This window comes from Onychomys torridus, chromosome 9, assembly GCF_903995425.1.
Source record: "Onychomys torridus chromosome 9, mOncTor1.1, whole genome shotgun sequence".
Lineage (NCBI taxonomy): Eukaryota > Metazoa > Chordata > Mammalia > Rodentia > Cricetidae > Onychomys > Onychomys torridus.
In genome coordinates this window covers 642,501-654,606 of record NC_050451.1, presented here as the reverse complement: position 1 = coordinate 654,606, position 12,106 = coordinate 642,501, and the positions used below count along the sequence as shown (strand labels likewise).

The 12,106-nt window shown below is 47.8% G+C and overlaps 1 protein-coding gene across 3 annotated transcripts in view; it reads right to left on the bottom strand.

Moving 5' to 3' along the window:
• Positions 1–11,725, bottom strand: part of Il17rd (interleukin 17 receptor D) — a 70,736-nt gene extending 59,011 nt beyond the window's left edge. For all 3 annotated transcript variants that reach the window (XM_036199381.1, XM_036199382.1, XM_036199383.1), the window contains exon 1: positions 11,538–11,725. In XM_036199381.1, the coding sequence (XP_036055274.1) occupies positions 11,538–11,663 (126 nt within the window). In that variant the 5' untranslated portion in view covers positions 11,664–11,725. The remainder of the gene's footprint in view (positions 1–11,537) is intronic.
• Positions 11,726–12,106: the final 381 nt, after the last annotated feature.

The following is a 12,106-nucleotide window of genomic DNA, read 5'->3' as shown; positions in this document are numbered from 1 at the left end:
CAGAACAAACTAGGCCCAGCAAAGGCAAGCTAAGCTGCAGCCCCTCCCGGGGTGCCCCCCTCCCGAGGTGCCCCCTCACATGGCCTTTGTGTTGGTGTGCATTCCAGCACAGGAGTGCAGCCCACAGGACTGGGCTTGGGGTTGGTCCTTGCCAGCCTCCGAATAGCCGCTGCTTTCTGGCCTTTCCCTGTCAGGCTGCTGCAAAGACCACAGACTTGGTGCCAGAAAAGAAAGTGAAATGCAAGCTTGAACCTCTGAGGTCCATTCTCTGGATCTAAATGTCCCACAATTCCATCCCGGCATGACATTTCATGGCCAGCAGGGGAGGAGGCCCAGGCCTGAAAGCTGAACAAACGCCAGGCACAGGATTGCCTGCGCCCTCACAGCCCCCTAGACTTATGAATAAAAGATGGGGGTTTGTCTGTCGTTTCCCTGGTACCCTGTAAGAATAACAACTTGTCCCTTTTTGACGTTTTAACTTCCTTTGAAAAATTACCAATATTAACTTTACAGGTTTTGGCCCTTAAGTCTGTGAGGGCCAAACACAAGTAAGAAAAGCCATGTAATTAGGTAGGAGACAGTAATTCAAGTTAAACTAAAGAAAGTGTCTGAAAGAGACTCCGAAAACTTGGGCAACAAGCAATCACAGAACTTAAAGGCTGGAAACTGACTTTGAGGACATGTTTTGAGTGAAGTGGGTTTGCTAGAAATCAAGTCCAGTGTTTTCTTAGCACAGAGAAATGGCTGGGTTTTGGTGTGAGGCAGCACTTGCTGGAGTCAGAGAAGTCCCCAACAGGAATTCATTCCAGTCACTGAAGGCAACATCTACAAGCCCCGTGAGCAGCAGAAACGAAAGCGGTCTGGAGAAAGAGCGCTGCCACTTTTCAGTGAGTACCGAAGACTTCAAATAGTCTCCAAGGAAAGGGTTGTTACAGGAGAACCCAGGAGAACCTGGGCTTTCTTTAGACATTCAATAAAGTAAAAGAGAAGCCCAAGCCGTGGGTGGTGGTGGCGCACACCTGGAATCACAGCACTCAGGATACATAGGCAGGTGGATCTCTGGGTTCGAGGCCAACCTGGTCTATAAATTGAGTTCCTGGACAGATAGGGCTGTTACACAGAGAAACCCTGTCTCAAAAAAAAAAAAAAAGAAAGAAAGAAAGAAAGAAAGAAAGAAAGAAAAAGAAAAAAAAGAAAAAGAAAAAGAAAAATATTTAATGCAGACAAGACCAAATACTTGTATATTTTTAAAAACCCAAATTGGTTTATCATTCACTTAGCTGGGGGTGGTATGCACACAGCAGACACTTAAGATATCATTTCTGCTTTTTTTGTTTTGTTTTGTTGCCAAGATTTCTTTGTGTGGCCCAGACTGGCCTTGAACTTCCAATCTTCCTGCCTTCATCTCTGTAGTTCTAGAGTTGCAGGTGTGTAGTGCCATACCAGCCAGTCTTCTCGCTTTCCAAAGTCATAAGTCACTCTCAAATCCTCTCCCTCTCCTAGATGTCTCCAGCAATTTACCGTTCTCTCTTATCAGAATCCCTACTAATTTTAAAACGTCTTAGAGATCGTTTAGATCCCTTCTCCTCGCCTTCTACCCAAACTCCCCAAATTACCTAGCCCGTCCTTTACAAGATAAAAGCAAGGATTACCTTAGACCTGGCCAACTTGAACAACTATGCACTTAAGACTATGTACTGAGTAAAAAGAAGAAAGTTCAGTGAATGAGAAATACACTCATATGAAAAGATGTGGGGAGTAGAATTCCTGTCTCTCAATGACTTCAAAACTCAAGAGGTGAACAATGAGAGGCAGAGTGTCTGGGCAGCAAGGAGGGGGGTCTGGGTAGCATGCCCCCACAGTACAGTGCACCCTGGGAAACCACAGCTCCTGAGACCCTGAAGCCATATTTGGTCAGCACAACCAGATGTTGGTTTAGGTTTTTTTTCCCTTACTTAATTTTGGTAAAACTCCATGACCTCTTTCTCAAATTAAAAGGCAATGCCTTTTCTTTCCTTCTTTCTTTCTTTCTTTTTTTCCCCCCAAACCACAGGAGCTATCTTTAGTGAAGCCTTCTAAGGATTTCATTAATTCATAGCCAGCCAACCAGGACTTTTCCCACAGTCTCCCACAAAAAAGCCGGGGGAGTCACTGATTGCTTGGCTGGATCTGAATATGAGCAGAGGTAAGATCAGAAATATCTAGTTCCTCCCACAGGGAAGTGAGGCATGAAAATCAAAGCCCACAAAAACTCATTACCACAGCTGGCCAGCAAATCCCCAGCCCAAAAGGCAAGCAGCACCTCTGATGCTGACGGGCCAGCCATCATGTGACCCCAGAAAAATGAGCCACATATTTTTTTGCGGGGGGGGGGGGGAGGAAACACGACGACATGGACTATTGTGACAAATCGAGATCTGGACCTCTTTTAAAGAACACGGAGCGCAGCTAAGGCGTGAAAACCAGGGTGCCTAGCTTGAAGCTCAGCGGTCGTGGTTTGCATTTTTTCTCCTCTTCGGTGAAGGGAACCTGTCCCAGCACTCCTCAGAAGCATCAAGCACTATAAGATGTGGTTCTCTGGTAACAGCAGCCTCTATTCAAGTCCCTTGGCTAAGAGGAGGATCTAGAGTTTGTGGTCCAGCCTTTGTCCTGTATGTCAACCTTCATGAATGCCCATAATTTGTGGAATGAATGGATAAATTCAAGTGAATTCTTTTGCTAAACTTGGTACTCAATGCTACCTTATCAGCCAATGTCAAGAAAACACAGGTTAACTAAGAAAATATCAGAGGGATTTTTTTTATTAACTTAGGCATGGCTTCCTCAGAGAGGCTGCAGTAGACACCAATTGCAAGGAGGCATGCTATGGTCCTATTTTAATATCCTGCAGAGTACTCAGTCATCCAGGATATATGAGTGGAGAATCTAATGTCTACCAGGTAGAAATGGGGATGGAGAAGGGAAATAAACAAAGAAAGCCAGGCTTGGTGGTGTATACCTGTAATCTCAGGAGACTGAAGGCTTGGACTTTGAGACATGCTAGGCTACTTAGTGAGTTACAGGCTAGCCTCGGCTGCAAACATGGCTTGGCTACATTCTCACTAAATCTGGAGGGTGTAACGACTTCATTAAATACTGGCTTTGTGTGCACAGGTAAAATACACACCCCGAGAAGATGCACAGAGAAAGATGGGCCTCCTCTGAAGCTGGGGAAACTGAGGCAGAGCAAGACGTTGAAGTTGCTAGGAACCAACTAAGATGTGAGTTTCCCAAAGGTGGCCTGCAAGCAGGGCCTCAAACACTCACTTATTACTAAACCACTTTTGCTCAGTTAACCACAGCTTCAGGAGCAGCTGAGGCGGGTTCCTGTCTCCCTGTGTGTAATTAGCAGGATGGCGTGGAATGCTCAAAGGCCAGCCAAAGGCCCTGTGCTATAGGCTCAGAACACATCCGTACACTGCCTGCTACAAAGACCATACTCCTCTTCTGCTCCCCACCCGGAGGGGAGGTTTCAGGGACAGAATGTGGCATTATGCTACAACATAATAACACTTGGTTTGTTTGTTTTTAAGTCTCTGCTTAAAAAACAAAAATTTGTGCCTTCAAAGAAGTCTTTCAGAGCTTAGGATACTGAGCAGTTACTATAAATTCTAACCAGGGTGTCAGTGCCCCACCAAATGTGTACACCCCAGAAGGAGGCCATAAACTGTCAGCCAGCAGGGCATGTAGGTTGACTGCTCCTACATTTGATCTGCACTGTACTACATTTTCCTCAGACTAAGTGGCAGGGAAGGGGGTGTTTCAGGAGGAGAGAAACCAGAAATCACCTGGATGGAATAGAGCCTCAGGGACAAAGTTTGTAAGCCATATGGTCCATTGTAAGAAAATGCCCTCAAAGAAGCCCTCAGCCCATCAAACCTCCCACTCCTCAGAACAAGGGTCTAGCTCAGAACAGAAGTCTACAGCCACAGCCAGAACTCTATAAAAGGTTACTATCCAACACAGGGAATGTCTACAAAATGGACAAAACAGAACCCTTGGAAAAACTCTTAAGTTTTAAGAATATAAAGTATGTTTTTGTGTTAAGCATCAAACCCATGGCAAATCAAAGCAAGACCTCTACTTCTGAGCCACCCTACCTACCCTTTGTTATTTTTTAGCTGTGGGTGGAAGTTGTATTTAAAACCCAATCCTCATGACTTCCAAAGGGTTCATTTGAAGATTTGTTTAATGGGACATGTAAATATCCACGTAAGCATTTTAATTAATGATATTTGTCAACATCCCTTCTCTTTTCAAAGCTGATACTTCGGGATTTCATGGCTTTTCTAGCAACTTCAGTGTAGCAGTTTTAATGCACAGCCTCATGTTTAATGTCTATCAGGTCAGATGTAGAAAGGCCAACGATACAACATTAGTCTACTATAATAAACTTCCAACAATAATCACCACCTCCTGCTCTTTCCAATCCTCCCATAAAGCTGTATGCAAATAGGTCATTTTAGCATTAAGTTCTCCATAAAGGAAACACTCTGTAAACATGCAGAGTTGAGGTAGTTTTCATTTACACTATTAAGTCAGAAAATTTATAGGCCAACTTCCGTTTCAGAAGAGAATTGCATGTGTGTTCACATCACATCTCCATTTTGTCATCTACTCTGTGATTTGTCGAAGACAGATGGTACCTATTAAGTCCCCGCTTTTAAACGGTGTAGCCTTAATTAGCTACATCCACCTACCCCCAACATTTCCAAACAAGGAACCAAAGAAAACAGAAGCCCTTTTTACAATGGATACTTTGAACAATGGAGTTGTAAATGGTAAAAAAAAAAAAAAAAAAAAAAAAAAAAAAAGTCTCTACTAGAGAGTAACTACAGTTATTTTTTTTTTAGCTGCCAAAGTTGATTTTTCACTCTTTATTACAGTTTTTAAGTTGTTCCATCTTTAGTTTCCTGAATGCTTGAAAACAAACTAGAGTGTAGACACATTCAAGGTATCATTCAAGCTGCAAACTTCTCCCGTGGATTCCCGCGCACATGAGACCCAAGCACACACAGTAGCAGAGTGGCTGGCCCAGTGTGGTATCTATGACTACCCTTCCTAAACACGATTAAAAAGTCTGTTGACCGACCCGCTTTAACTTGCCATACCCCAATTTTAGCTTCTCATTTGAGTTTCCCTCATTTAAAAAAGACCCATTTATGTATACTTTTAAGTAAGAATTATGTCGACTGGCTAAATTTTGAGAAAGACAAGAAACCACCTAGTAGATTCCTAGACTTGCCCCCGCTATAATCAGCTGTAAGTCTATTTGCTTCAATTGGATACGATCACTCCAGGGCTTGTGTCTTTTCAATCAGCTGGTGGCCCCTGCCGGGTTCAGAGGAGCAGAGGGGAAGTGGCCTGTGGTTAAACAGAGGAAATACCAAGGCATTTGAACAGAGCAAATAGTCTCTTCACTTCCCACCAGGAGGAGCTTCAAAGGCCTGGGCCCTGAGGAGACAATGTGCTATAGGGCCATCAGTCACCTAATCCTGTGTCAGGACCATTTAGAACTTCCCGACAGCCAAAGATAAACACTGCCCTAAAGGACAATGAATACCTCCCACTGGCTGGGCAAGCCTGGCCTCCTGGAACCAGAGATTGCTCCAGACCTTCTGAAGGCAGGGGCATTCCACATTTGGGGAAGATGCAGAATGCCCAAGGTGGGGGATACCAGAGGAGCAAGAGAGAAGTCTGTCTTTAAATACAATCCGGTGACCTGCCCTCCCTCTCTCTCCCTCTCTCTCTCTCTCTCTCTCTCTCTCTCTCTCTCTCTCTCTCTCCTACCCCTCCTCACACTCTTGCGAACGGCAGGTGGGGGCCCCAGCTTCTAGAAGCCTGAAAAGCCATCCATCACAGGCAGGCACAAGAGGCAGTAGGGAATGCAAGAGGACAATTACTGTTGATGGAGTGGCCCCAGCAGCAGCAGACATCTGCTGGGAGTGGGGGGGGTGGGGTAGCGGCTGGGGTACAGTGAGTGAAAAGTTCAGGGACAGATGAGGGAAAGGGGGCTTGAAAGCAAAAAAAAAAAACACCCAACACATTTTAAGCCAAATGAAGCATGAAAAACACTCAACTTAAAATAAAGACTGAAAAAAACATGAGCGGTTCTTTCCTTTGTGGGGAAGCTGTCTGTTAGGTCTGAACTGCCGAGACAGATTTGGATCCTGCCCTGCTCCTTCCTCAGACAGTTTTCCAGACAAACCCAGCTGTTCTGGAGAGGAACCCAGTGGAAGGTCAAGTGACCTTCTCCCCCAGGCCTCCTCTCTAGCCCTAGACCAGAGGACCCCACCCAAGCCAGGATGCCCTGCCCTAACTAGCTCCCCAGAAACACAACCCCCACTCTCCAAATGGCCTCACTTTTGATACTGGTGTCTAAGTCCATCGAAATAATTTAAAGCCCAAAAGACGGATTTTAAATATTTAAAAAGTATTTTCTCTTCCTCTTCTGATTTTAGAGACCCTGTCACTAAAGTGATGTGTCTCCTCATTGAGACAGCACCAGAATCATCTTACCCCAGGCCCTTGTTCAAACCCTAACTCCTGAGCTCTACTACACTCTTACTCTGGTGCCATTAGCCCTGAATCTTCATTCTAACAAGCTCCCAAGGCAATTTTGATACCAGAAGCTTCTGGATATTATCTTTGAAAAACCAGGTTTGGGAAGAAATAATGCTCCAAAGCAGTATTCCGTCACCTGGCTGTATCCTGAGTTGATAACCAGCACAGTGGTCCCAGTACTTCAGGAGCTTCAGAGTTAGATGGATGGGGATGGAGAGAGAGAAAACAAAGGCCAGGTAGGCTCCTAATCAACTGCAAAATAGGCTGGAAGAAAGCATGGCATGTCTCATAAAAAACGGCTCTTTAAAAAAAAAGAAAAAGTGCCACCCCAAACTAAAATAACTTTTAACTAAGAAGTCTGTAATTGACACAAGGACATCTGTGATGTGGTCCACATGATCACAGAACAAGCAGACCAGATACGGGGCTTAGGAGTCATGAGCTACAAGTGAATGCATCCAATTCAGAATCAAATAAACATGCCTGGGCTCTCAGCCAGGAAGAATTCTTGGATTGGACTTTTATCAGGGGCCTAAATTTTAACCAGCTGGAACCCCCCCCCCAATACTACCCTATTCTTTTCTACCTTTGGAGATGAAATATTTGCCTTACATGGGAAACTTCATTGTGTGGCGCCAGCATACCGTTTCCAAACTGCTAAAGACAGTCTTTTGCGGGGAAGGGGTTTAGAAATAGTAGTTCAGACACAATAGACCAGGGGATATGTCCCGTTATGTAGTAATTCACGTTGGCCCAGAACTTACAATATGGCCTCCAAGCTGGTCTTGAACTCTCAATCCTCCTGCTCTGCCTCCCAAGTGTTTATATGGGTGTGGCCCACCAAGCCTGACTTTGGAACTCCTGTTCTCAGCAAGACAGGGGGAGGTTTCAGAATTTCCCAGCACGAAGGATTGACACATTAAAGGGACCCAACACAAACAGACCCATTCCTCCACCCAAGAGTTGAGGCTAGGGAAATGCGTCAATGGGCACAAGGTATTGCTCAGCAAGCAGGAGTTCGAATCCTCATTGCCCAAATGGAAAGTCAAACATGGGCTTATGTGGCTATGCCTGTAGCAGCACCAGGAGTGCCGAGGGAAGCAGAGACAAGAGGATCACTGGGGCTTGCGGGCTGCCCAGCCCAGTTCCAGGTTCAGTCAAGGGAATAAAACAAAGGGATAGAACAGGTCACCTGACATCCTCTGGCCTCTGCCTGAGGGCAGACCTGCACATCCTAATCCAGTAAACCAACTAAATAAAACACACACATCAAAAAATAACGTGTCAGGCGGCAGTAGTGGCACACACCTTAATCTCGGTACTCCCGAGGGAGAGAGATCTCTGTGAGTTCCAGGACAGCCAGGGCTGTTACCGCGAGAAACCCTGTCTCACACAACCAAAATAAGAAAGAAAGATAAAGAAGTGTAAGAAGTAAAGGTTTCAAGCCAGTGTCAGTGAGCCAGCCCCTCTGGAAGCTTTACAAATCGTTACTCCTTTGAAAAAACAGTATTTATTACTCAAAGCACAACTTCACCTGGCAAAGGCTTTGAGGGGTTTTTTCCTTCAAATAGTTGAGGAAGTGTGCCCACAAAGTCATTTCTAAAACATTGAGCAGTGTTCGAGATGGTATCAGCCCCTTAATTATTCCACAAGTAATAGGGAGGTTGTGAAACCTGACCACTTAAATGAGGCCAGCCTGTGGTCCAGTAACTCTCCTGGCTGCAGCACCTTTAAGCCCTGGGGAAATATCCAGTCCTATTGCAAGCAGACTGGGTTTCTGGCCCAAATGCCCGGTGAGATTAAGCGGGGCACTCACTCTTCTGTTCTCCGGTGTCCAGACCCTGCCCTGCCTTCAGGCTTCAAGGCTCAAGGTTCTAAGTGAAACTCAGACCCCAGGATACCCAGTTCTGTTCCAATCACATATAATTTGCTCCTATTCCTTATTTTTGTTTGAGGTAGGGTCCCACCATATATTCTCAGCTGGCCAGGAGCTCAGTATGTGGCCAAGCTGACCCTGAATTCACAGAGATCTGCCCACCACTACCTTCTGGGTGCTAAAGGCTTGTAGTACCACTTCACCCATCTTTATTCCTTATCCTTCCAATGAGCTACAGTTCCTACACCCCTTCTCTCAGCTTTTTTTTTTTTTTTCTGGAGGGAATGGGGTGACTCACAGCCATCCTCCTGCCTCAGCCTTTGACTTTTATTCTTATATATTTATACAGACCCAACTAGACTATAAGTGACCTCAGAGTCAAGGGCCAACATCCACAGGCTGAGTACCAGACCTTGACAGACAGGCAGATATGACTCAAATACCCAAGATTCTGAACACTAGCTCCTGCTAAAACTCCATGACAAAGCAACCTCTGGGACATCCTAATTATTGAGGTGGGGACAGGGAGGGTTTCCTGCAGGAAGCCATGATGGAGCTGAGAGAAGACACTAAAAAGGTAAGAGGCAAAAGGATGATATTTTCCCAAGCTTTAAAAGTAGCTGCAGCCAGGAGCGCTGTGCAAAGGCCTACTGCAGACAAAACACAGCACATGGAAGCCTGGTGCTGAGATCTCCTTCCCTGCCTCCCACTGGAGATGAACCCAGACCCCAGGCATGCCAAGCACATGTTCTACCGGTGAGCTGTATCACCCCCAGCACCCACCCTCCCTCCCTCCCTCGCTCCCTCCTTCCTCCCTCCCTCCATTCCTTCTCTCTCTCTTTTTTGGAGACAGGGTCTCTCTAAGTTGCCTAGGCTAGCCCTGAAACTCATTCTGAAGCCTAGGCCAGCCCCCAACTTTTGTTCCTGCTTCCTCAGCCTGAGTAGCAGTATTCAAGCACTAGGCTCAGCTCCCCCAATCCTTCAAATCATGGAACATAGGATTCTGCAGAAAGATTGCATGGTCTACATGTCCTCAACCAAGATCTACAGGGCACAGGCTTTGAGGCCACCAAGGAAACTGAACACACAAAACTGGTGAACACCAAAAAGTAAGGGATTTGAATAAGACAGTAAAGCACAGGGCATGGCATTCTGGGAGGGCTTCCCTAAAGAGGCGTCAGTCACATTGACTGTTGAGCCAAGCAGGGAGCTCTCAGGGCAGAAAACAGTCAAGATGGAAAGCACACTTTGGCCGTGTGAAAGGAATTAGAAGCTAGACAATGGGGGGGGGGGGGGCAGAAAACACTGCTGTGTGAGGAGAGTGGGTAAGCCAGGCTACTCTCACACATGTACCAAGCAGGCAATTACAGAAGGAAAGGAGCCATAGGAAAAAGCCTGGAATCTGGGATATGGCCCAGAAGTTTCCATGCTCATCCAGAAAGGAGATGAGGTACCAAGGCAGGAGCTGTTGAGATCACTCCCGGGAGGCCAAGAATGTGGGTAACAGTGATGGGACCACATCCATGGGGATGGGGGGCAGGGGTGTGCAGGGTGGGGGTTATCGAGGGATACATTCAAAAACACTGCTTTGGCTTCTTCAGACAACTATACACCCATGTTAACTACAGAAAAGCAGCAACTGCCAGTCCAGATCTAAAATCTTTGAAGAGTTGATAAGCCAACAGGAGATCGCCTTAAGGAAATTTGGAATCTGCTAAAAAACAAAAACAAACACACAAACCCAAAAAAACTAATAGTAGTGTTTTACTGCAATGGAACACAGTAAGAAACCGTGAGGCTTCACCCAAACAGGAAAGAATGACAGCGTTCACTAAACAGGAAGAGTGGGAATCGTTGACCCTAGCTGCCCTCTTACCTGGCTTTCTGAACTGTGATTCTCTCAAATGTGAGGCAAGTGAACTAAGTGTCCCTAAGGAGTGTCCTGTCCTGGGTCTTGTCTGTACTGAGGCTGTTTAGTAGAGTCCACGGGAAAAGGTAAGTCAACCTTGGTCTAAGCAAACTGCCCCAACATGTCCTGGAGCCCTGCAGAAATCAGCAACACCATACCCCATCCCCCTTCTACTTTCTAGGTAAGGAAACTGAGACTGGGCATTCCAGACATGCTCCGGGCTGCCTGAGTGCAAAGCCTGTGCTCTCACAATAGGGTTGACGGCGGTGTGAGTGGCCGGACTTGCAGCGCCCTTGCCTCTGTGGAAGGCTCAAGGTCCGCAGACCAGGGGACCGCACTACCCAGACAACATCACAGGAACACCCGCACCGGGGAGAGGGCTTCCAAGTACACAGACTAAGTCTGGGCGCCACCAGTTTCAGGTCTGGAGCACCTGGCGGAGCGGACACACTTTCGTTGCCCTTTGACCATGAAAACATTTTCAACTCAAGCTGGGACCTGTTGAAGGGTAGTGGTGGCACCACGAGACCATTAGCCAGACGAAAGGCTGAATGGCAAGGAAAGTCTCTCAGAAAGTTAGGATTCCGCAGTGGGGTAGGCGTAGGGTGACCGAGCTCCCTAGAAGGAACAGGAACAAAGCGACTGAGAGAAAGGGGATGCATCGTTCCCTAATACTAAAGGGGATGCATCCAGGTTCCCTCCCTGGATGCCCTAAGCCCTTGCAGAGCTGTAGACTGGAGGTTCGGGGCACGAACCACAGGCTCCGAAGCGCACCCGTTCCGCGACAGCCCGGAAGATCCCAGTCCGGGGCGCGTTAGCCCTGGGGCAGAGGGCCGGGAACAAAGGGTGGGGCGCACGGCCCCCGCCCCGCCGCCCAGCCACCCGCCCTCGGGAGTCGGACCCCAGCCAGCGGCCGCGCCTCATTAGCAACACAAAGCCAGGGGTCGGCGGCCCCTTTCATCCCGAGCGGGACTAGCGGATGCGCGCCCAGGGACTGAGACGCCGGGATGGGCCGGAGGAGACGGGGACCCCATTGACCGCAGATCAGGCGCCTGGAGATCGGACGGCCCCCGGCTCGCCCGGCCGCGAGCACCTGTGCTCGCCGCGCGCCCCCAGGTCACCTGGAGCCCAAAGGAACCCTCGCCTTACCCTCCAGCCACAGGTGTCGGCGCCCCTCGCGCGGCCCGAGCCACCCGCAGCCACTGCCAGCTGCGAGCCGTTGAGGCAGGCGTTGACAGTGAAGAAGAAGGAACAGAGCTGCAGCCACGGGGCCATAGCCGTACGCTAGCCCAGGGGCGCCCTTCTCCCCTCCGCTGCTGCCTGCAGCTCGCTCCTAGTCCCTAGTGGGCGGTGGCAGCCGCGGCAGCAGGGGGCCGTGCACACCGAGCATGCGCAGCCGGGCTTCGCCCCGCCTCTCTCCTCCAGGTCCCGCCCTCGATCTCAGTTCTCCGTCCTGGTCCTGCCCCTCTATCCCGCCCCTCCTGTCTTGGCCCCGCGGCCGCTGGGACAAGTTTCAACCCCCTCACCGAGGGAGCTTTTTTTTTTTTTTTTTTTTTTTTAAATCCAAAGGATTTGTCCAAATGATGACTGCTCCATACAAAAACTTGGAGCGACTCAAAGAATATAATAATAGTAATTTTAAAATTAATAATTTAATGAGTACTTGCTTTTCAAATGTCAAGTTCCTTCTTGCGTCCCACCAACGACACAGGGAAATA